At 39.3% G+C, this 25,577-nt stretch overlaps 1 protein-coding gene across 7 annotated transcripts in view; it reads right to left on the bottom strand.

Annotated features, from left to right (window-relative positions):
* Positions 1-343: 343 nt before the first annotated feature.
* Positions 344-25,577, bottom strand: part of LTBP1 (latent transforming growth factor beta binding protein 1) — a 187,451-nt gene continuing 162,217 nt past the window's right edge. For 6 of the 7 annotated variants that reach the window (XM_005416252.3, XM_031061025.1, XM_031061007.1 and 3 more), the window contains 8 exons: positions 23,980-24,162; positions 22,606-22,692; positions 20,119-20,247; positions 18,641-18,781; positions 16,168-16,338; positions 6,065-6,187; positions 2,634-2,783; positions 344-1,380 (listed from right to left, as the gene is read on the bottom strand). In XM_005416252.3, coding sequence (XP_005416309.2) covers positions 1,211-1,380; positions 2,634-2,783; positions 6,065-6,187; positions 16,168-16,338; positions 18,641-18,781; positions 20,119-20,247; positions 22,606-22,692; positions 23,980-24,162 — 1,154 coding nt within the window. In that variant the 3' untranslated portion in view covers positions 344-1,210. The remainder of the gene's footprint in view (positions 1,381-2,633; positions 2,784-6,064; positions 6,188-16,167; positions 16,339-18,640; positions 18,782-20,118; positions 20,248-22,605; positions 22,693-23,979; positions 24,163-25,577) is intronic. The other variant, XM_031061012.1, reaches the window with a different exon arrangement.

Below are 25,577 nucleotides of genomic sequence, written 5' to 3'. Positions count from 1 at the left end.
TTATTTGCAGATTTAGTGGGAAACATGCCTAAACCAGGAAAGAAAAAAAAAATTCCATGTGAATCAGCTTCCAAGTCAAACAGTTTCTGTAGGTCTGTGTTTGAAATCTTCCCCCTGGAAGCCTAACTTCAGGCATTAACTTATTCAGGTTCTGGTCTTATTAAAACAGAATAAGAAGGAAAAACCAGACAGATAACTCCCTAAAACTATTCTAATGTAAATTAAATCTAGTACTGAGAGGCTGATTCTTGTAAACACCTGAGGGCTGATTTTTGTAAAACAAACACACACCAAAAAAAAAAAGCGGGGGGGGGGGAAAGGAGCCAAAATTAGTAAATAGTACTTTTTTTTCTAAAAAAAGGTGATTTTATTGAGTTTTAATATACAGCTTTAATATGTTAGGGTAATCATACAAGATCTCTCTTGTGTTCAATTTACACATTACAATAGAGATGTGAGCTAAAATCTTTTGGTTTAATGTACAAAAGGAGTCCAATGTTATCCACTAGCAGCTTTGAACTTGGCAAGAAAGGTTCTAAAGACTTTAAGTGCAGTAACAACCACAGAGGATACAAAATGAATATAAGGACTTTTCGACAAGGTATATAAACATTTGAAAACAAATGGTGCCTGCTCCACAGGGCAGACAACTAGCAAATTTAAAAAAAAAGTCACTGACCAATGTTCCAGGGAAGGAGGAGCATCACCCTGTGCAACAGTTCTTATAAAATGGACTAAGAATATCTGTATCATAGAATTTGTACTGATCAGAAAAAAGGTCTGAAAAGAAACAGTAGGCAAGGAAATGAACAATCAAAAAAAATGACATAGTAATATAAAATATTTCCATCACTATTTAAATGCCAAATTAATCAAGCAATAGTAAAAAAAAAATCCAAAACAAAAACCAAAAAAACCCAAAGCTCTTCTGTTTCAAATAACAGCACTGTTTTTGATTATTTTCAAAGATTTTTTTTTATGAACACACTATATACTTGTTTCTTTCATTCAGAGCAATGTGTCCATTTGGTCTGTCACTTCAGTGAAGCTGATAAACAACCAACCCATCACGTCTCACCTTTGATACATTTTAACCCTTTTCTCCCCTTCTGTTTGCTACTCTGGTGCCTTCTCTCCTCAAGTTAAATACTTTTCTTCCTTTTCTTTATACAGTGCAGAGTATATGGGCTTAGGATGTGGAGATTTTCCTCTACTCCAGTTCACTGTCTGGTTCTGAGTTCAGTGGTGTGCAGTAGTTTGGCTTGTCTGAAGGCACGTACCCAGGGAGACACAAGCACTTGTAGGAGCCCTCCGTGTTGATGCACTTGGCATTCTTGCAGAGGGACATCCTGTTGTTCAGCTCGTTGCACTCATTCACATCTGCAAAAAGGGGACATCAAAAGACACATGTGCTTGAGTCTGGTGTGTAGCTAATACTCACTTAGTTCCAGCATTGTTAGGACCAGAACAATCTGCACAAATGCCCTGGGAGCTTTATTTTCAGTTCCGATTGGGTGGAATTAGGCTGGGCCAAAAGCCCTAAAAGATGAATTGGGAAGAGGTGGAAGTTATCATAGGAAATCAACAGGGTATTAAAGGGCCTTAAACTGTTAGATTACCAAGTCCAAATTCAGCCCAGCTGCACAACAAAATTAAGTAACCACTTACATGTGTTTATCTGGTAACTGAAAAGTGACTTTTAAGAAAGAATCTCAAAGTTCTTAGCATAACATCTGTACTTTTCCAACTGAATACTTTAGGAACTGGTGGTGCTGTCAACTGAATAGCTGTGAGGACAAACTACCTGCACTCAACATCACACAGCTTTGGCCTGACATACACAGCAGCTACGTCTTTTCTTGCTAAGGAGGCCAGCTTGCCATAAAGCCCTGAAGATTACAAGGCACATGGGCAGCCCCTCCTCATAGAGCTGGGAGATTTCAGCTGTGTGTCACAAAGCAAAATGCTAAACAAGGTTAGTGCAGACCTTAGACTGAAATAATCACACTGTACTAGGCTTCTACATTGAGGGGTGGTTTTGCTTCATCTCCTCACTGACATTTGGTGTTCCCATGTTTAGTTGTTTTAATTGAAGATATAGATGTCTTGGTTAGTAAATGTGCAGACTTACTAGTTTGAGAGTGAGAGAAATAGTTGAGTATGTTGACTGTTGAAGTCTGTGAAAATCAGGGGCCAAACTTCACCAGCTGGTTATATGCATATTTAGGCAATCACTCTGAATCCACTCTAAAAATCCACTCTTAAAATCACTCTTCTGCTCTGGATCCAGCTCCATCCTCCTAGCTTACTAAAGCCTTTGAAAAACATTTGGTCTGTACATTAAAGTCTTGATATAAGTTTAAGCTTCATTCCACAAATGTGTATCTGTTCACTTCTACTCCCTTAACTGAAGACAGCTGTAATGATCAAGATGCACTGGGAAACACCAAGACATTTTTGTAACAATAATTACTAGCCTTCGCAGTAAATAAAACAAAGCTTGGATCTTTAATACCATTCAGGTGATCATCCTTAAATCCTTTGTTCAAGGCCTCCTAAGGTTAAGTGACTGAGTAAGCGGACAGACTACCAGGAGATAACAGGGGATATTACAGGGGGTATGCTATCCTCACCAACACAGGTCATTTTGGCCATGTCCAGGTGGTAACCATCAAAGCAGTCACAGGTGTAGCCCTCCTGGACTCTCACACATCGGCCATTTTCACATCCATTCAGAATGCCACATTCCTCTGCTTGTAGCTCCTCAAAGCTGTTCAGGAAACCTGGGAGGAGAAAGAATTGCAAACAAGTAGGTTACAAAGATATTGAATCAGTATACTCAAATATATAGTGGGAGACTGAAATTCTCTCAGAAGTTTATTGGAATGTGACTTGACTTTGCAGAAAATAGGTCAGCTTTAGCAGAGCTGCACCATCTGGAGTTTTAAATGTACCAGAAAAGTGCTGTGATATGTTTCAAGATGGAAACTGAATAACTTGGTTAACTCTTAAGTTTTGTGTTAAAAATCTGTGGATTTTTTTTGGTAGAATGGAAACTCCATAATTTCATTGTTTATTTTTTTTAAAGGGTAAGTCAGTGTTTTCTAAATAGCACTTTTTATTTCAATTGTTATGTTTATCAGCCTTTAAGGAAACAAGTGGTCAAACAATTTGGGAAAGTGTCTTAAAACAGGATTGTAGAAAAATAAGGTGTGTGTGTAGAGGGGTATGAGATGCATTATAATTTATCCAGAAGAAAACATATTAAAAAAAAATCAATCCCAGCTGCCATAAGGAAAATAAGAAGAAATCAGAGACTGCTTTCCTGTTGTGGTTTTTTGTTAACAGCCCTTTGGCTTGTGCTTCAGTGCCTGGTGCCAGTACAAATACCTATAATCTACCAATTCCTCCTTGTCATAATTCTAGATGGTGAGCAGTCAAAGCTCAAAGAGTTGAGCTTTTTTTTTTCCACCTCTTATACAAAGAGTTGTCTTTGTATTCAGTGGCTTGTATAATGCTTTTTGTGCTCCCTGCCTTAGGGCTTTTGTGACAGTTATGCTTTTATATATAAGGAAGAATTTATACTTAGAAAATTATTTTACATTTTTAAGTGTTCAGAGATTGTCTCTAGGACTGAAGTGTTCCTCTAAGATTTTTTCACTAGCTTTCTGCTCATGGAGCAGTGATGTAACAGGACTGCAGAGGGCAGCCCATCACATCAAACAGACTTCTGCAGAAAAAGCTGGGAATGTTTGAGTCATAAGTTTAACAGCACAATGAATAGAGAGGGGAAATTGGAGCTGGAGTGGAATAGAGTAGGCTATATCTCCCCATCTGTCCTGTAACAGGTAGTGGCTCCTCCAACAAGCCCGCAACTTATTGAAAAACTGTTTACTGATTCATATTGCAACAGCTGTGATACACATATTTGCTAAGCTACCTTGGAATATGAATTTCTCCCTTCCTTGTGTTTTTTTCTCTTGTTTTTTCTTCTTTACTCCATCCTGTCTTGGTCCTTGAGGCTCTCTTTTCTACTGACCTGCTTTTTCCTTTCCTACTCTGACCTTTCCATATCTTCTTCCATTTAACTTCCATCCTGCCATTTCCACTCCCCCTCTCTTTGACTACAAATACTGTTCCTATCCTGGATTTTCCAGCATGGTGGGCTTCTGAGTGAGGAACAAGCTGGTCAGTAATATGCTGAGTGGATTCTGAACACACTGAACACATAATGTGAAGTAAGTACTTGCTGACAGATGTCACATCTCAAGAACATATAATACACAGGATGTATACAAGTGCATATTACATGGGAAACATTGCAGTCTTTTTCATGAGCCCTGTAAATCCCTTCTCAGTGCAATAGTATTGAGGATATTGAGCACTGTCATGATGTAAGTAACCAACTTTCATTACTTGCTGGAGTCCTCTGGAAGAGCTTGTAGAGAGATCAGGTGAGATCTTTAAAGTAAAGACCTTTTCTAATTTAGAAAACAGTGCCAAGAAAGGCAAAGGTGTCCTCCAAATACACAGGTATTTTTTAAATTAAAAAGCCCCTTATAATTTATTAGAAATATAGCTTATATGTAGGCATATAGGCATGTGCATAAACTTATGTACACACATATATACATATTTTTCTCTCCCTCTCTCTCTGTCATAGATACAGTATGTTGTAATTTTAACTAGCTAAAACTAAAATAGGTATCACTCACAGCAAGTTCTACTTCACAAAATATACTCTAGTGCAAAACAGCTTGATGGGACCTATATTGTAATTCTGAGATATGTATTTGCTTCTGTAGAAACTGATAGCACAATGACAAATATTGCACTGAAGTACATGGCCCTGCCATGGGATGGGATGTATTGTTGTACTCCTCACACAGCCTGCAGCAGGACTGTGATCCTGAAGTCTCTGATGCCCTAAACAGGATGCCCCATCTGATTCAGTGATTGGATGGGAGCAAGAGCCATGAGCTCTTAAGCCTCTGTCCCTAAGAGTCTGGAACTAGATGATCTTTAAGGTCTCTTCCCACTGTAGCCATTCTCTGGTCTCAGCTGTGGATTCAAAACTTTCCACAATTTATTGTATTTATTTACCACTAAATTATATACCTTGTTTATACCTTGTGAAATGCTTCTTTCTAGATTAACAGTACATTAACATTGCTTTCCTGGTCATTGTTCTGGGTTTTTCATGGTGTAATCAGTAGTTCTCAGCTGTGAGACAGTTACACATCAACACTCAGTATCACTGACTGGGGAAGAGCAGAGTGGCAACTTGCAGGCCATATGTATGTAAAGCATGATAAATTACCAGCTCCTTCTGATACTTCCACTTTTCTTCTCTAAAACTGTCTTGAAATACTCTGGACCTGTACAGGGTGCCTGATTTTGAGGAAGATGCTGAAATCTGTAAGCACTTATCTCATACAAATGTTAAAAGTGAGCTGGGCCTGACCCAACATAAAGAGTGCTGATACTCCTCAAGTATAAGCGAGATGCTGTGTGCAATCCCTCACACCCTGCTTGGCAGGCCAGAGCATCCAGCCTGAAGTCCATACATGTGTGTATTCTCTGATCACACTGTGCTGTACATGATCTCTGTTGAGCAAGAATGACTTGCATGCTCTCATTTCACCCATACAAGTTCTGTTGGGAAATCATGGAAAGATGAAGAATTTTTTTTCCTTCTAAATTTAACGCACTCTGGAGAAATCCGTCCCATGCTCCAAAGGAAAATCAATTTGTGAGAAGGAAAATTGGCAAGCCTTTTGACCCTGAGCTGTAAAATGTTGGTAAACACAAATTTAGTACACTTGGTGCAAACTGCTTCACTAGATTAAAAATGAATTGTACCCTGAGCCCAACTGGACTCTCATACAAACCTGGCTCTCTAACTGGAACACCTGACTGAAAGCTAGTGTCGTAGGAATTACTAAAGCATAAATAGGCCACACTACCCAGAAGCAAAGAGAAGAATGAAACTGGCTACAGGGAAAAAAAACCTGAAGTAAAAACCTCATTTCAAGTGTTTTACATAACAGAGACTCTTGCTTACGGTCTTCAACGAAGTATGGATTGGTTTCTGGAGTGTAGTGCTCCTCAAAGTCAACCAAAGCATCCTGTCCATATGGCCGGCGAGATCCTGGAACGGGAATGTTGCACAGCTGGGCGTAATCCTCTGAGGGGGGAAAGAAAATAAGATACAAAAGTAAACACACTTGTAACACAGGCTGCATTACATTAGTCCCAGTGAGCTGTGGTTCATGTTTGCTGGAAATAAACTTTTCTTCCTAGAAACACCATAAATCTGCAGAAAAGAAAATTTCCAGAAAGCATTCTCTCTTCAAGAAGGATGTCATTAAAATGTTAATGAGCCAAATATATACTATTAAGTCATAATAGGGATAACACCAGGGATAGATTTGAGTCAATAACTGTACAAAAAGTTATAGGTCAGGTTCTTCTGCTCTGCATGGGAAGCAAGAGCCGAGGGATGCTGCGTATCCCACTGCTGATGCACTTCTCTCCAGGGCTATCTCTGTTTATACTCCTCATTCTGTGGAACAAAGGCTATCCCAGACCATCATGGCTGCTAGCAGAAGCCTCCCCAAGGGAAGTAAATTGGGGCAGGTACAGCCAATATTTCTGGCACTACTAGCCAAGCTGCAGAAATCAGAGTGAAAAATATTTCTAGAATAGCTCACACTTATCTACAAACTGTATCTTAAACCCACAGGCTTAAAAGTGTGAGTGCTGTTCAATGTCTCTTTGGCTGTGAAGCTCAGAGCATGGGGAAACACACAGGAGAAAGAGTCAAATCTGATTTTGTGCCTCTCTCTGAAAGCTCAACAACACAAGTTGAGACAAAAGCAACTCTTCATTTTAGGTCTCAGAGTCCATGTTTGAAATGCTTATGCAGAGTTTGACTCTTTTATAAATCAAATAAAAATTGTGTCAACTCTGTTTCTACTACCCTTTACTAAAAGACATACAGTACAACTTATTTGAAAACAGAAATACTGTTATAATACAGCAACCCAGGTGCTCCCTTACTGTTGCTACAGTCTATTTAGCTTCTGGTTCTCTGAAGATTGCCTGGTGTTCTGAGAATCAGGCAGAGGAAGGACGGGAAAGAAAAACCACCAAAAGAGAGGGAGGAAAAAAAGCCCTAAGCAGATACAGAATCCAAGAATTGCAGATGGCTGCAGAGCCAGAAACCTCATGCTGTGTAGAACTGTCCCAGACAGCAAATAGTTGGATAAGTCCAGACTGCCTCTAGACAGTACAGAGCACAGCCCTACTTGCTGTCCAGCACTGTAATTCTATTTTTACAGGTAGTATCTCCTGCACCTGGAACGATTTTATTTTGTACTGAAAACACCAAAGTGTTCAAATAGTCTGTTTGAATTCTGTGGTCAACAACTTGGCCATTTGAGAGCACAAGACAGAGCAGTACAGGCAAAGCTTGTCTGTGCACACCCAGAGCTGCCATGGCGGGCAGTCCAAGTCTGCAGCATGAACTCCCCAGAGAACTGAAAAATCATTGTAAATCCCACCACATTCTGCTGCAAGAGCAAAGTGATTTCCTTCAAGGTATGTCCTCCAGAATATATTTATATATAGTAATAATATCCAAACACCACTTTCCTCTCCCAGAGAACAAAGTACACTGCCCAAGAGCAACATCCCAGGGCACAGGAAACAAAGCCAGCATGGCAAAATAAACAACATATAGCAAAGGTTACTTACATCGCTGACTGCACAGCTTCCCACTGAGATACTGTGATAATGAGCACAGTTTTAAGAGTTGTCTCAGACCAGAAACACCCCATTCTTCACCACATCTAATCTCAGATTAACCTTCATGCACGGGGACAGGTTATCATCTCAGAATGATCCCTTCATTCATACGGAATGGACACATAGGAAAGCTATGCAGAATAGTGAAAGCACTTTCTCACAGATGCCCACAAATGTTCTTGGCAAAGGAAATCTGTGTTCTACCACAAAATACTAATTTATCTGGCTTGTGTGGAAGAAACTACCACATAAAAACAGTCAGTGAAAGGCAAAGGGACAAGACAAGCAGCTCTTAGGGATCATTGCCTCTTCCAGATGAATGCGATCTGATGGGAAGGGCTGAGCAGAACCTGTATACTGGCTTCCCAGATTACTCAGGGCTAATTTTGCCATTAGTGATACTGGTAGTATAAACAATGTTTTAGTTCTGAAGAAAGCAGTTGGGACTTTTGCAAATCCATAGAGCTGGAGCTCTCATGTACATGAGAGTTGTGTAGTCTGATAATTGTGCAAGACTATTTCATATTGCACGTCTGCCAATGCAAAGTTGTTCAACATGTAAGGAAGAATTAAGAAATGTTGACAACAGAAACGTTTACTGTCCCATTGGTCCCTCAAAAATCAAGTTCTGAATGTCTGCATTTTTAGGTCTTATACCTGTAATACTCTCTTCATACTATATGTTCTGTTTAGCTGTCCAAGTAGTATAGACAAAATCCCTTGTCTTTTATAATGTGTTGATTCAGTCACTAGGTGCTCAGGCAATAAAACCAAAGGGAGCAATAGCAGCTCACCCAAGAAACCAGCAGTAGAAATTCAGGACCAATAACAATGTTAAGTTGTCTATTCCACCTTTCTCAGCTTGTCTTTTTTTTTTTTTCTTTCTTTCTTTTTTTTTTCCCTTTTTTTCCCCCAGGGAAAAAAAAGGGTGTGCAGAGAGGACAGTACAAAGACTGAAAGGTATACAGGGGGCCACATTCTGGAAAGGTCATGAGAACTGGTGTTTTGAACTAAGGTAGACTTGAGACTTGGACCCCTGACAGAAATGGACCCATCAGAGTGCCCCTGTGGAGGATAGAACAAGTTATAGCAATTGACACTTTGAGTTGTTTTACACTTTTCCCCTTGTTATGCCATGTTTCTACAGTTCAAATAAAAAAATAATGTATTTTGGGTCACTGTGATGTGTGTTGGTCACAGTTTTCCAGGGAGGGAACTACATGAACAGAGTGCTGTAAGATTTGTGGGTGAAAGCATGACTGGTGCACAGAAGCTTGCAGACAAGTATTTAAATGGGAGAACAGCATGACATTGCCCTAGGGAAATGACAACAGAAGACTGAGATCAAGAAGGTGGTAAGGGGGCAGAGACCAAGACAGAACATGTAACTATCCCTGAATGACAGAAGCATTTTAGTTATCACAGAAATTAATGCTCACTTTGAAATGAATCTTTCAAGTAAAGTTGAAAGAAAATACTCTATAATTCACAATGAATAAAAAATCTTTTTATATAGGGGTTTATTTTTTCTGTTCACTCATCTCTTGGCTGTGATCAGGGACAATATAACTACAGTTCAAGAGAAAAAAAAACCCTTTGTTTTTAATATAGCTTAGTCTACATTGGTCCGTGTGTTTCTAAGTTTTTCTCATAACTTGCAAATGAAGCATAGAGACAGCTTGTTGTATAACTTAGGGTGGCTATTATCAAAGGAAGCTGATGTAGGCTTCCAAAAATGTAAAGGACATTTTTAAAGTCAGAAGTATTGCCTATTAAACAAGTGTTAGGGGATTACATCTAGACACACATGTGTACTGGCACAGATGTCAGCTGTAATTGGTGATGAAAGCTTGGCTGACAGAGATGAAACAATATAAATTGTATGGACCGACTGGCTTTTAGGCGCTTGTTAGCCAAAATGCAGGTGTGCAAATGTGCATCTAATTTGCATATACAGTTGTAACTGAGCAAGCTCTTGTGAGTCTTACTTGTACCCAGAGGCCTAAAATTCCTAATGTCAGAAACATTATTCCATATTTCATGTATTTAGAGAAAAATATTATATAAAAAGCTTTTCCTGACACAACCATGAAACAACTACACCACAGCCAGTCCAGCTCCTGCCTATAAAGAAAGCTTTATGTCTGTTCCAGCTCCTCAGAATTATCACCATCACACACACAAAAGAAGCCAAGACTAAGAAACCAAACTAGATCCTTCAAATTATTTAAGAATGCAACAGTTTCAGCAAAGGTTCTGGACATCAATCTAAACTGGTTAAGTTTATGTTGTCTCAGGACACTGCATCATACGAGAATTAAAGCTAAAGGTATTTCTGCTCTATATTTAGATGTGCTATTTGACAATTTTGAAAACTTCATTGATGCTGCCCATGGATAGATGCTAAGGTTTGCAGTGACCAGCATTGATATCTATTCTACAGCACAAGAAAAAGGTAAGGGTGTCAGTCTTAAAGGTTATTTTTTATTAGTTAAGAAGAATGTTTATATCCTCTCATGAACACACTCTAAATGAAATCCCTGAAAAAGATTCACAGTGGATGTAAAGCTCTTGCTAAGCTGAAATAATTACCAAATTGATTGTCTCAAAACCTCTTGGTAGTGACCTTTTGTTCCACTGCTAATGCTGCTCAAGTTTCCTAAAATGATCTTGCCATTCCTTTTGCTCCAAGTAGATAGTTATAAGTTGTAGTAAAAGTCAGGTTGTTTCTGACACAACTTTGCACATGGCTTTCTGACTTCTTGCTGATTTCCATGAACACTTGGAATGTGAGGTTCCATGGGAAAGAACCTTTAGCCAAAGCTAGTCTGCATGTCTCTCCTAACCTTGAGAAAAAGCACCGAAACTCTTCATCAACAGAAATTAAATCAGCCAAAAATCTGCACAACCAAATACAAGAATTTGAACATTCAAGGCCCAATGACTGCAATATTTTAAGCCCAGAGGACAGAATCCATTTGACCAGAGTCCTGACCACAAAGGAAGGAGCCACAATGCCATCCTAAATGGAAAGATGAGCAATGATCTACAGAAATGAATCCAGTGCCTCCCTCCTGATCTTTACCATCCCAAAAGAGGAGAGATGAAAACTCATCCTTTACACACATTAGCTTTCCCTGTACTTCCAGATCTTCATGAGTGACTTTAGCCAGAACTTAAAGGGAACACTGTGTTCTCATAATATGGAAGCTCAGCCCAGAACTTACTCAATGTTTACAAAGGATACACAGAGTTCCTTTGCAACAAAAATGCAATCCAAACAATCTGTTCTGCCAGAAACTGGCAGAATTCAACTCCATGTAGGCATCTCTGAGGGTCTGCATCTGAATTAGTTGTTCATTGTCCATTTTAATCCATGGAAAGAGAGAAACACTTCTAGGACAGAATCTCATTGTAAAGCAGGTGTCTAGAGCAGGTCAGGGGAATGTATTGCTCAGGGTGCTGATTTCTCTTTCCTGATAGAAGGAAAAACTGGCAGCACTGATGTCGGTTTCTGTATAAAAACCACAATAGGAAATTGTCCAAGAGAAATCCTACATTATACAACAGCCCAGGTGATCCACATTACCCACTACTCTCAGTGTTCTCTCAGCGTGGGCTTTGAAAATGGTAAGGTGGAGATAAAGAGAAACTTCAAATACAATATGAACTGCAGTCCTTTATGTGACTTTGAATTCCATAGAATCTCCAAAACATCTGCTGACTGGAGATCTACCATTGTCTTTTCTGCAGATCTTCTAAACATAAAGTGGTTCCATAAAACCCCACAAAGTAATAGAATTCAAAACTTAAGAGTAGAAAAATTATTTCTAAGGATACACAAATAAGCAGGCTGATAAACTGAATGCTGGTGCCTCTTCCAGATGCTTTAGAATGTGTTAATGACATTATCTTAGTACTCACACCGACAAAAATGTCTAAGTTACAGATGTATTAATGTACCCCCATTCTGAATAGTCATTAAAACATCTGCTAAAGCTGCTGAGTCCCAGACCTACCTCACCCTGGTTTTCTGTATGAAAGCTTCTCCAGGCAGCCAGCTACAGAAAAGTAAGTACCCTCCTTAACTGACTGACATCTCTTTGGTTCAGGGGCTCCTAATACCACCTTACAGCAACTTTAGGGCGCTATTAAAGCAAAGGTGGTACTGCACTGCAATAGGCTCAAAACTATCATTTTGCAAATACAAAAACAGGCTGTCTCTCTAAATTACATGCTGACCCCAGCACACCACATCACTCAACATTTTCTAGTTGTTAGTTCCATCTCCTCTCTTCAAATTTTCTGTAACCATACACCTGTCTAAAATCCATCCCAGCCCCCTAAGGGTTTCACAGGAGTTTCTGGAGTCTCAGAACATTTATAGTTCAGGTCCTACAAGTTCAAGTCAACTTGAGGTGTGTATGGTTTTATTTTAGATTTCAGATTTTTTCAGTCTGAGCCAGTTGCTCTGTTTTCTGGCATGGAGGCTTTGACGCAGCTGCTAAACCTGTTGGTACCTGCCCTGCTACCAGACCATGGACTCTGGATGGAGAGAGTTGGGTTGGTAGGCACTAACAGTAAATTGACCAAGGCCAGGCATCCAATATGTATTTTTTTGGATGGGTGCAATGAAGAAAGGATGTTTTGGTGTTGTTTTCTAAACCAAAAAGTATCCAGTTTTCTAATTTTCCTCAGCTGGTCAATTTCTACAGATTGCCAAAAGCATACATCAAATAACACAGAAGTTTTTTAAGAATAACTACTAAACTGTTATTACTGTTCTTTGGGCAAATACAGACTCATGACACTGTGAGCTCAGAGAGAATACATTTCAGTAGTCATCATATTGGTATTGATGAAATCTGTGAAAGTCTTTATCCGCAATGATGATATAGTAAGATAAATAATAATAATTAATAATAAGATGATTAAATGTAATTGAAAACAATGTCTTTACATCTCATTTGCACAAGTCAGATATACTCAACCACAGCACTACAGCTCATGTTTGCAGTATTTTGATCAGGACTTTGAACCAATATTTTGAGCTTGTTCTCAATGTTGTCACAGAAATACTTATTAGTCTTACTGTTGTTAAGATGTTGCTGTTGATATTTGTTGCAATATCAAAAAATGCTACTTATTTTTGTTTCAGTCTCCAAATGTTTGGAATAATTTCAGTGGAATTTCTTTAATTAAGCACTGATTATTAGTTTTTAGAAACAGTAGCAATCATGTAAAGTTCTGTTTTCAGGCTGATATAAGATTGTATTTCTTTTTGCTTAATATGGATAAATTCTTAAGAAAGTGCTCTATCTTCTCACTGGTTTTATGCTGGATCCTACTCAAACAGCATATTTAAATCTTGTCATGAAAAATGGAAGCACTTTAAAGACATGTTGGGTTAAAAAAGCTAGAGGTTTTTTCAAATAAAGCATTAGTATCTTTAGAAGGGACTTGCAAAAGTATCACTTATGGTGGTAGGCCTGTATTTCCTTCTTTCTACGGGGGGTGACTAGATCTTCAAATACAATGGGACTATAAACAAGGTGAAAGGAAACCACAGATCTGTACTATGATCCAACTCCTTTCATGGTGAAGTCTTGTGGTGATAATGCTTTTCACATTGGTGGGTCTTTTTAAACATGTGTTAAAAATCTTCAGAATGCCCCTAACTGGGGAAAGAAGCAAACACCTTCAGTACTAGACCCAGCCAACACAATACCTAAGTACTTAAAAATGGAGAAATTCCAGGTTCCCCAGCCAGGACCTGAACCTGTGACCTGATGGCCTGGAGGTGTGAAAGCACTCTCCTGAGCCAATGATACCACTGTAAGGGCTATGGACTGAAGACATGTCAAATGAATCATTTATTCAGTTCAGTCAGCTTCAAATTTTTCTTGGTAAATGTTCCTGAACACAGAGAAAGGCTTCCAGGTTTCTGTGTGGGTGAGTGCACATGTGTGCGAGGACAAATGAGCACATACCATCTCCACTAAAGAAATGAGAGCTTGCATGTTTGTTCTGACATAATAAACATTAAGTATGCTTTTATTTTTAGCTATGTTACAATCTACAGGGATAATTTCAAGTACTTGGGATCAAAGCATGCCTCAGTTTCAGTTAAAGCAGATACTTTTCAACGCAAATGAAACCACATAAAAGTTATCTTGTGTCTGGAGGGAGAAAGATTTTATTATCCAACATAATGCTCTTCAGTTTTGACTAAGGATCATCCAACTGATGTTTAGGATGTTATCCATTGGGAACCTCCATGTAATTTTTAAAATTAATTTCTCAATTTTCTTCATAGAGCTATTGGGGACTTGCACCCCACTGTAGACACAGAATCCAGAATCCTGTGTTCCTAATGATCAAAATACATCTAGTATTTTCAGACTGAAATAGTTCCAATTTTTTTTCCTGCACTTTTGTTTAAATTAAAAGCTTCTGGGAATCCTCCATGATTGTGCTCCAGAGGAGAGTCTTAGAATTTGCAGTCTTTGTTCTGCAGCTATGTTTGAAATTTTTCATCTTCCCTTGTGAGGCAGGTTTTCTTTGCCTGACCATGTTGGTGGTCCTTCTCTCCTTCTTTTCAGATTTATCCTGCTTTAAATGTAACTAGCTAGAAATCTCCAGAAGTAAATCTTGTACCTAATTTAACTCTCTCTAACAGGAACAGCTTTTCTTTGCTCCCTCAGGATTGCATGACACAGATGGGTCACTCTCACCATGTGATGAACTTTGTAAGAAGAAAAACTCCTCTAATCTGCTCAATCTTTCCACTTGAGGAGTTCCAGGCCATAGCAACAATTCCTGCTATTAGCTGTTGCCCTGTATTTGTCTTTCAAATACAGAGCAACATTACATTTCTTTCCACTACATTTGTTATTCTAGCAGGTATAGTAATTTGATGTCCTCATGTAAGATTTGTTCTGACAAAGACATTTCAAAGATTTCCAAATCTTATAAATCAAGCTGCTGTCATGCCCTGTTTTTCTTCTTCAGTCTCTTCCTGGGGTAAGCATCAGCCAGCAGTTACTCCAGCCAACATCATCAAAATCAGATGCTTTTTTTAAAGTTGCTGCATTTCCAAAGCAAACTCAAACAAGTAAAGATATCTAAGAACAGGTTCAGGGACCTTGCAAGTAAATTATAAAAGCATACAACCCAAGCAGACAGAAACAACCACATTAATGCTGCACTGAGCTTGTCTATGTAGTTTTTTAATTCCTGGGTTTTTCCTACAAGTAAAACATGTATTGCTTCAGCCACAACATTACCATTAGAGTAACAAAGGCCCAAGTGAAAATCCAGGAATGTTCACAATAAAATGCTTTACCAGTGCAGGTTGGTATTCCTACATGGAAAGATATGTCACTGAAAGACACATTTATATAGTAAGAAAGCTCCATCCAAACTAGACCTTGGAACAGTTTAAATGGGGGTGGGGGGAAGAAGTTTGTATCATACCACCAGACTGTGTAACCAGGCCTGATGTATCTCAGGCAAAGCATGACATCTACCTATGCTGCTTCCACTGGCCCCCTTCTCCAGAACCCAGAAATAAATCTGTGTGTCAAAGACATGTCTCTCTGTATCCATTCAGCTTTTGTAGTCACCACAAGTAACATCTTCTACCTGAAGTATCACGGAAGAGTATCTGATTTCCAAACGTGTAAACAAAAGACAGTCTTGCAAAAATACAACAGCCAGCTTTCTTTCTAACACTGATCTATTCTATTTGCTGGGATGGCGTGATGAGGGCAGGAATGATGCATCTGACTCCATGTTCTCAGAAGCTAATTTATTACTTTATTATACTATATTATATTAAAGAATATTATACTATACTATACTAAAGAATACAGAAAACATACTTACAGAATGCTAAAAAGGTAACAATGAAAACTTGTGAGTCTTTCCAGAGTTTTGACACAGCTTGGCCCCAGCTGACCAATGAGTCAAAATAACTCACGCCGGAGACCAATGAAACAATATCACCTGTGGGTAAACAATCTCCAAACACATTCCACATACGAACACAGCACAGGAGAAGCAAATGAGATAAGAACTGTTTTCCTTTTCTCTGAGGCCTCTCAGCTTCCCAGGAGAAAAATCCTGGACGAAGGGATTTTTTCAGAGAACGTGAATACCACACTAAACTATATTCCCTAGAAATTCTTCAGTCCTTATTGGTAACCCATTTCTCTTAACTTGAGGGGTGCTAGGGGTTTTTTGCTCTTTCTCACGTTACTGGCGCAGGTACAAATGCAAGGGATGAAAGCAATGGAGTGTTTCAAGCACTGCAGTGTTTCAAGCACTGTCCAAGCAGTGCCGTGTGTGTTTCCTTACCTGACTCCTTCATGGGACACAGGGCGCACTGCATGCCCCAGGCCTCCCCGTACAGGCAGCAGCACTCCGTGTACGTCGTCTGCTTTCCAACCAGAGGGCGACTACAGACAAAATCATCACTTAGGTGCTGCCAGCAAAGGTCCTGGTAGACCTCAGCTTCTTCAGTTTGTTCTGATGGAGAAGACAGGATTAGGTCATTGTCACAGCACTGTTATTTAAATAAGACGCTGGTATAATGATAAATTTTGTAAATTTAGATTAGAAAAATAACTTAGCTTTACAGACTTTGCTGAATACAAATTTAAGCTTAGAAGTCATGACCTTTTCTAAGGTCATGAGGTGGCTCATCCCTTCAATGTTCAGCTTTGGAAAAATCTTAAAAGGTCCTGAATTGTCACATTAGGCAAATTTAAAAGCACATTGTGTTGGATATCCAAAAACCAGATCTTTCTAAATCATAGTCATTGCTGAACACTTAATAGGGATTCAGCTCGGCTCCCATGGAAGTTAACGGAGCTTGACAAAAAACAGCATTGGGAGAGAGGTGAATGTTTGGGGAACTCCATCCACACAATAGATCTTTAAAAGTTATTTTGCTTTTCTTATATTGCAATCAATGCATCTGAAAGAACTTTCACAACTAGGGCAGAGCTGAGCAAAAATTTTACATGGTCTCCCTGGGAGACTGGACAAATACTTGGAAGACAGAGTCCCATTAACTAAACAGACAAACTACATCAGTCTCAGGAAATCCCCTGAGCTGAAAATAGCTGGAGGCTGAGAGAGTGCTGGGGAGGGTGAAGAGAAGTATTGTTTATCTGCCCTCCTGGTCTCCAATCATCCACTTACAGCTATTGTTAAAGACAGAACACTGCTGTGAACTACTGTCACATTCTTATGAACATTAACAAAAATCTGTATTTTTGTCAAGGCTGGAATATTTCAGAGGCATAATAGTTTTGACACAGATCTCAGAAGAAATCATTCCCAGTCCCAGCAAGTTCTGATCACTGCTGATCAGAAGGAGAGGAACTGTAAACTTAATCTCCCACTTGGAATGTAAAAACCTCAGTACAATAGTTCTGTGAAGACATCTGCAAGGTTTTGATTTTGTTCCAACACAGAGTGAAAAATAAGTGTTGTCACAAAGAAAGGTTCTGTTTTGTCTGTGCATATCCATTTACTGCATTTTTACATTATGCATGGGTGAGTACAGAACTGAAACCTCGCTCAAGAGCAAAATGGAGATCTGAAAGCATGAAGGTGATCACAGCTTAGATACCTATTCTACTAGGAGCTTGCCAGAATATGCAGTGAAAAGCAGCAGTGGGTCTCTGCAACCGACACCGAATTCTGCTGGCAGCAGAAGAACCAGCCTGCCCCCTCCCCCTGTGCGTGAGGGGGACATTGCCAGTAGCGATACAAGGCTTGAGTGCTCTGTGCTGGCTGAGATGATCACTGCTGTGTCAGCTGAATGTCTCATGACAGAAGACCCTTTGGGCTCTTGCATTCTCTTCACATCCTAGATGAACCCAAAGGACAATCCTGCTCTTGGTTTGTTTAACTGAAGATTGAACAATAGAAATGCTGAGGCTCTTTCACAGTTTCCTGCAACAGGGTGACCGCATTACTCCTCAAAATATCAGCCTTACAATTTGGAGTGACTAAAGCAGGCATTCAGTCTGTATTCCCATTTCCTTTTACAGAAGCATCTCAGGAAAATTCACTGCAAGTTGCAGGAACCAGAGGTCTGGATTTATGGCTATACAGTGCCAGCATTAAATCAAACCCATTGTAACACTTCTGTTGAAGACATGAGTGGCATAGACAAAGCTGTACAGACTGTATAATGCTCTGAATTTCTGAGACGTTTCCAAGAATCTCATAATATCTAACATTTTTTTTTCTGAAATAAGTGTCTATTGAAATTAAAAGCACACACAAAAATGTTACTTTAACAGTGACATTGAAGCCCACAGCTTGAAACTGTGAGCTCAGTGTACCTTCAAAGTTAATCAGTTGAAAGCACATGTACAATTTTAGCTATTTCCTCCTATATCCTGTCATTCCTGCCTTTATTTTACTTTGGTAGAACTGAATCTCGAGACTTAGCCTGCAGCCAAACCCCAGCCTTACTGAGACAGCAAGCAAGCTGTGCCTCATTACCTACAAGGCTGGACAAGGCAGACGCAGAGCTGGTGAACTGGCTGAAGGCTCCTCAGCCCGAGCCTAATCTCACAATACTTCCAGCAATGTCCTGTCTGTATGGGCAAAGCGGAGCACTGTGGAGTCCTACATCACGGTGCCTTCTGGATCAACAGACGACAGTCCAAGCATTGCCTTCCAAAATCCTCCAGAAGAGCAGGCTCATCCAAGGATGACCCAGTCTAAGCTTAGACTTTGGGTCTGTAGCCATGTCAGCACCACCTCGTAGAGGTGTACTCACTTCAGTAATATGTATAATGGATCATACCACTTGAATCTGCTGGTCTGATGCATCGCTTTTCTGTTGCGTCCAAAACCATTGGGTGTGTACAGAAACAGTTGTAAGATCCTTCTGTGTTAATGCACTGGCCATCAATACAGCTGTTTGGGTCCTGACATTCATCCGTGTCTTTAAAATGGAAGGAAATGTATCAAGGAAAGCCAGCACAAAGTATTTGCATTGTGTTAATCTACGCTTCTATTTTCCTATATTAGGAGCAGACTTCCCTGCATGCCTTCTGTAAATTACCACAAATACCCATTGCTGGCAAAAACATCCTGCCTGTGCCCATGGAGAAGGACAGACACCTGAAGGATGCTGACCTCGGATCCTCAAGTCTTAGGGAGCTAGTACAGAGAAGTCCTAGGAAGGATAAAGAGGCTTGTTGGAGGGGTTGCAGTGCCAGGAATACCCTGCACTCAGTATAGCTGCTACTGCTTCCCACATTTCTCTCCCTTTAGGACAATACCTGCAGGCATTAGAGGTGGGCATTTAATCTTAGTGATTTCTCGTGAGCTTGTCAGAATAAGAGATCACCTTACCTAGCCATGGTAGTTATTTTTCTTAGTTTGTCTTGGAAAGTAAAAGCTGAAATTTAGCTCAAAGGGAAGAGCAGGCCACTTCAGATAAATTACATTTAGTCAGCTAAAATCCCACCCTTTGTGAAGAATAATCATAGAATCCCAAGGTAAAAGGCTCTCTTATTGCAGTTGCAAAAATTGCTTCCTTTCATTATGCTATTCTGCACATTATACATGGTTCTCTGCTTACAAAGCAAAAGCCAGGGTCATGGTTATAAGTAATTTTCAGTTGAATACCAGAACCAAAAGAGTACAAGGTTGTGCAGGCTAAAATGGGCTTATCAATGACCTCAACTGTAATTTCACATTGCATATTAACTCCTTGGGGAAAATAGCTGTCCTTGGAACAAAAAAAAAGTCTGCATTAATTTGATTTAATATAGTAAACCCAGAACACTTACCAAATGAAAGGTGAGCTTCAACATACAGGCTTTCACTGCTCACTCCATATAAAAAGAACAGAAGGCTAAACTGTCCCTTGGCAGAGTGAAGCAGCAGTGTGCATGTAAGGAGGGAGCTCCCTCTGATCACTTTGTGCTGCCTGCATTAAGGCTGGCACCAGCTCTTGACTGCGCACTCAAAGGAGCACAAAAGGCTGTTCTGGAGATGCAAACTCCTGGGAGTAATTTGCTGAAAAAGGAGGCAAATAAAGCAAACCCTGCTCTACATGCCACAGCCATGTCATCCAGAATTGCTGCTCAGCCAAGCAGAAGGAAGGGAAATGACCCAATGCATCTTACAAAACTGCGACAGGAGTCCAGAGGCCCAGTGTTTCTCCCCTTACTGGAAATGCCACAGTTGTGATGGGAATCCTGCTGTAGGAATCTGCTTGTTTTGCCCATCTGCATACCATTATAGTGACAGGACCACTTTAAATAAACTTACCAAAGCACTGGAGCTTAACAGGGTCATAGTATGTGCCTTGTTTGCAGTAGCACTCATAACCTGGCTGCGTATTCAAACAGAAGCCATTTTTACAGATTTCTTGGCCAAAGAGTTGGCATTCATCAGCATCTGGGGAGAAAACATCAAAAGCTGTGTTATCATTGTTATTACGATGCCACGTAGACAAGCAAGATGGAATAAATCCTATACACTTCTCAGTTCAAGCAAACTTCAGTTTAAACAGAAAATCCCAGGAGCACAGATATCCACAGAAAAAAAAAGCCCTCAGACAACTGGTGTGGAAGAGGCAATGTAGCCAGAATGGAAAAGGAAAAATTGGTGGACCCTTACTTCCCCTTGTCAGAATTAAGTCCCATGGTACAGAGAGACTGGAATAATCTGCAGTTTCCCTTTCATTCCTTTGGTATCACATTGCTCCTAACTCCAAGCAAAACAGATGAACAATATAGCCTGTATTTTCCCATATCATTTGCTTTACTCAAGGTATTCCCACCACGGATCTAATTTAAGCACACCATCTGGTTACCAAACTAACTAAACAGTTATGCTTAAGGATGGACTCTGTGACTGCTCTTCTCTTTGCATAGAGTTTGGTGACTCTGTTGTGCACGGTAGGAAATCTTCCTATCTGCACTGCTCATGGCTTTGTTGCTCAGAGCACAACTTGAGTGCAGCCTTCCCCCTCACAGGACCAATTGTGTCTCTGGCTGAACACTGGGTGGCAATCACTACAGAACTAGTGACAGCTGACAAGGACAATCTACCACACTTTCAAATGAGGCTAAACATGTTCAGGGAGGTTTCATGGAAAATATACGCCAGCTCATATATTGCTTTTCACAGTTGTACACATTTTTTCCCAGTCTTATAGTTATGTATTTGTTGGAATTCCGTTCACTTCCTTTTTTCCAGCCTACTTTTCATTTGCTAGACGTACTTAGAGCCAATCTGTTAAAGCTAGGTTTGCAGCAAAAATGGCAATAAAAGGCACAACCTAAAGTAGGTCATTCTTCTCTCAATACCAATTGTTTTAATCCACTGTCTTCTATATATTTACTCCCCATTTATATTCTGGGGCACCACAGATTTTATCCCAAAGCTATAATTTCCAGCTGTACAGTAGCTTTAAAGGGAAATCTTTCAAATGCTTCCTTTTCTCCAGAAGAACTGAAAGATCTAGAAAACTATTTATTTTTACATCCACTCTTCCAGCCACTAAGTGGCTACTAACATTAAATATTTTGACTGTTTAGCAGCAAGAATAATGCAAAGATTAATAAAAAACGTCGTGTTCACATCTGTGTTTTTCCTGTGGAACACGAATTTGTGTCTGGAGAAAAATGGGAAAGCCTGGAAGCAAAACCAATGAAGGCTACCAGGCTATTCACTTCTGACAGATCATTCCAATAAGAAAACAGGAACTGCTCCTACAAGCAAAAGCTTGTGGACAAAAGCAACAGTAACATTTAAGTTAGTGTAACAGAGAAAGATCACATTACAAAAAGAGCATATTAGTAAAAGTTATTTATCTATTTAGTGTTTGTCCTTTGTGCCATTCCTAAGGTTTTACAACCTAAATTTACTGAAAAGGGAAAAAGTCTTATTATGACAGGGATTTGTGGAAGATATTTCCAGGTGAACTATCTCAGTATTTATTCAGCATACATTTCAGTATTTATAGCAGCTAGAGATATTACCAACCCTGAGACAGCACAAAAACAACACAGATTTTATCTGAGACTAATTTGGATATGCTGCACACACAGCAAGTTCTAAACTCCCATTGTGGATATACACAGAAATCTTAGATCTCTAAAGATAAACAACCCCCTTAAACAATCCCTCAACAAAAATACCCTCAGAGACCTTAAGATGAACTCTGTGACATTCTTAAAAATTATTAATATTGATGGCTACTTCTCAAAACTGAAAAGAAATTTTGCTGATCTCACTTTCCTTTCCTGGTGATGCCAGTTCCCTCCCACCCACATTCACCAACTTCTGTCACTCTGATTTTTTTACTACCACTGGACTACCACCAGTAATTATTCTATGAAGGTCTGTAATGAAAATATTGTTGCAGAACTTCTCTTCAGTTTTAATATTCATTCGCCCTTGCAGGCCAAATGTTCATCAGAACTCTCTCCTCTCTTCCAACTCCCCATTCATATATTTACAAATTTAAGTTGGCATTGTATTCCATATGTAAACAAGTATCTGTGGTTCGTGGTCACAGCATCTATTCTCATAGCACTTAGTAGAAATTAAACCAGAATATTACAGAGACTGTGTAATTAACAATCTTAACAACCTGTAGAATGATTTTCAGCAATGTTTTGTACTACAAACTGTTTTTATCACCTAATAAAATTTGAATTAGTATGCTTACATTCCTGGCTCACATTTCTAGTCAATCAACTACCAGAACTTCTGAAATAATTAAACTTAATACAAGTCAGTACTGACCTTTGTAATTCTGAGCAAGAAGCCCGTAAGATGATTCTCCAGAGGGAATGAAACCTTTTCCTTCAGGACACAAATCAGTAAATTCAGCTGGGAGAGAAAGAAAAAAAAAATGATGTTGTTAAGAAGAAAGTATTCACATATGCAGTGTTACGTGTATTTCAGGGTACTTTGAGATATTAGCTTTGTTTGCATCTATCAGGCAATCATACACACCTTTGGTTTAATGGGGGATGTTAAATGCCACAGCCTGACTTTGCTCTGCTCTTAGTTTGCAGAGAAAAAACCAAACCTCACTAGGGTGCCTACAGCATCACACAACTCCAGGCAAACTCATTTCTCTTGCTCTTTGGCAGGAGAATGTGGTCCTTACTAGGTTTCATGGTGCACTGCAGTTATAACAATACCAGTAGCCAAATTACATTAATTAAAGCTAGCATGGGCCTCTCTGGGCTACGCTGCAAGCTGTAATCTAGGCATACTCCAACTGAGATACAAACCCCTGTCCACATTCTTCAGTCCTCACACAGGAAAAACACTAATTGACTGCAACAGGAGAACATGGTGTGCATTACAGAGGGAAATTATTTCAAGTGTCTTGGAGACTATACAGAATCAAACAAACCTATCCAAGCAGAGAGGCCCCTTTTTCATTTTGCATTTCATTTCAATTTGACCAATTCTGAGGTACAGTTAAAACAGGAATTAAACATGATGATGCATTTCTGTCAAAAGTAATCTTTAGCATTTAATCCCAAGGTTTACACATGTTCTCTCTTATGTGATTTTTTTTCCAGTTGGTTTCTGAATTTCAGCCATACCTGTTTATGTTTCAAGTACTCTTTTCAAAATTTGTGACAAATATCACATGGTTTGTCTAATTTAATATTTAGAGGTTAAACAATGGTCTGCAGAGAACATTATTAACTGATGTTCTCTAAGTTGCGAAATGTAAAACTAATGCCATAATATATATTGGTAAGCTGTAGTGCTGTAGAAACAGCACTACAAAGAATAGCTGCAGACTCAAAAATGTTGTAACAGTTACCTTTGTTTTCCAGCTTGTGGAAAAAATCTAAAGTGTTACCATGGCATCTGGAAAACCTCTTGTGAGAATCCGTATTTGCCTAAAATCACTATTCAGTAACATGCTCTTTTAATCATTAGGGCAACAGCAGAGAAGCCAATGGATTTACACCAGGTACAAATTATTCTTATCACCCTTTCCTCTGTGGAGGGTTCCTATGGATAAGTCATGACTAAATGCTACAAAATATGGGATTTAATGGGCAAGCCTGCTCTAAAGGCAAAGCAAACTCTGTTAACATAAACACAATGATTCAAAAGCTTGCAAAGGGACAGAGGGCCTCCTCTTACCAGTTCCAACGACAGGGCATGGGAAGATTTCACAGTTATCACCCCAGCCAGCACCCAGGGTACAGCAGCATTCCTGTTTGGTTACATTGGATGTCAGCACGTTGTCACAGAAATTAGCATCATTCAGATTGTAGTAGCACTCCTTCTTTCCATCTTCCTGTTGATCAGCCTCTACTGGCATTTCTAAGGTGGAAAAGAAAACATAAACCACACAAGATGACACATGAAATTAGTCACTTTTCCAGGAGGTCAAAAGAGCAGAAAAGAAAATGGTTGGGTACAATTTTGGTTTAACTTTTCAACCTTAGAAAGAACGATGGAAGTCGATGACTTTCCTTTGGCTTTTTCAGACCTGTTCTCCAACTTGACCATAAAAGGATTCCTCCAATTTGCACTTCCATAATTTTCAAGCAATGCATGAAGTACCTACTCTCATGTTCTGCTACTAATGGACATGGCCAGCTTTTGACGTGATGCTCTTCACATATGAATCCAAAAGCTCTTCACAGAGGTAAGCAAATATTACAACCTCATTTTTTCAGATAAAGGAGTGAAGGCATAAACTGAAAAGACTAAATTTTCAAAAGAATGAGCATTTACCATCCCATTTAATTTCACTCTGAAAAAGCACACTCCACATTTGAATACAATGCCCATTATGATTTTTGCAAAAGTAATTTACTGACTCCATGGTAAGCAGAGGAATATAATACAGATGTCAAGTTAACTGACTCTGTGTTTCACTTTAAAATAGCAATCCAGCCAAGAAAGCAGATTTATTACCTTAAGCACTGAGTTGGTCCTCTCACAATATTTATATGGACTGAAGGCAAAATAGTCTGTCCCATAGATCCAATAAATACCCTATTACTATAATAGTCAAAGACCTTTCAAAAGCAAGGCACTCCTAAAATACACCAAGAAGCAATTTTGAAACAAAAACCTATTTAAAGCTTCTGTGTTTGCAGATCTCTGTCTACCTAACATTTAACCTCACAAAAATAATCATCAAGGGCTCAGAAGTGGGAACTACCATGTAAAATAGTTATTCACACTTGACCGATATGAAAAACTTTTCACAGGCCATCAATAAAGTCACCAAGTTCTAAAATTTTGTATGCTCACATTTATCAATCAAACCCAAAACTTTATTTGGGAATTTTAGATAGGTAAATCTTGAGGCAACTAGCTCATTTCCTTTTTATCTAGAAAAATTCTTTATGCTTAGTACTTAACAAATGTTTAACTCAAAAAAACCTATTAAAATTGGATGTTGGATGATTTCTCACTCTTTGAGATTTCACTGATTTTTACCCAGCTCTTGCACAATAAGGTAAGCATGAGACATTTTTCAAGCAACACAACCATTGAGACAGGAACCAGAACCTCACTTTATAGAGTGGCAGTGCATTTCAAGATGCTACTGCAACAAATGTTGGCTCCATGGTGCAGCAGGAAAACTGGAACAGAGCTGCTACCAGAGACACGGTGAGATGACTCGCACAACTGGAGCACTGCAATGAGCGGCTGTAAACTCTTGAGAAGGGGTAGGCAGGGAAAGAGAGGCAGTGGGGTAGGGAGTGTCTCAATTGTGTGGA

Source organism: Geospiza fortis, unplaced genomic scaffold, assembly GCF_000277835.1.
Source record: "Geospiza fortis unplaced genomic scaffold, GeoFor_1.0 scaffold41, whole genome shotgun sequence".
NCBI classification, from domain to species: domain Eukaryota; kingdom Metazoa; phylum Chordata; class Aves; order Passeriformes; family Thraupidae; genus Geospiza; species Geospiza fortis.
This window is presented reverse-complemented; position numbering and strand designations above follow the sequence as displayed.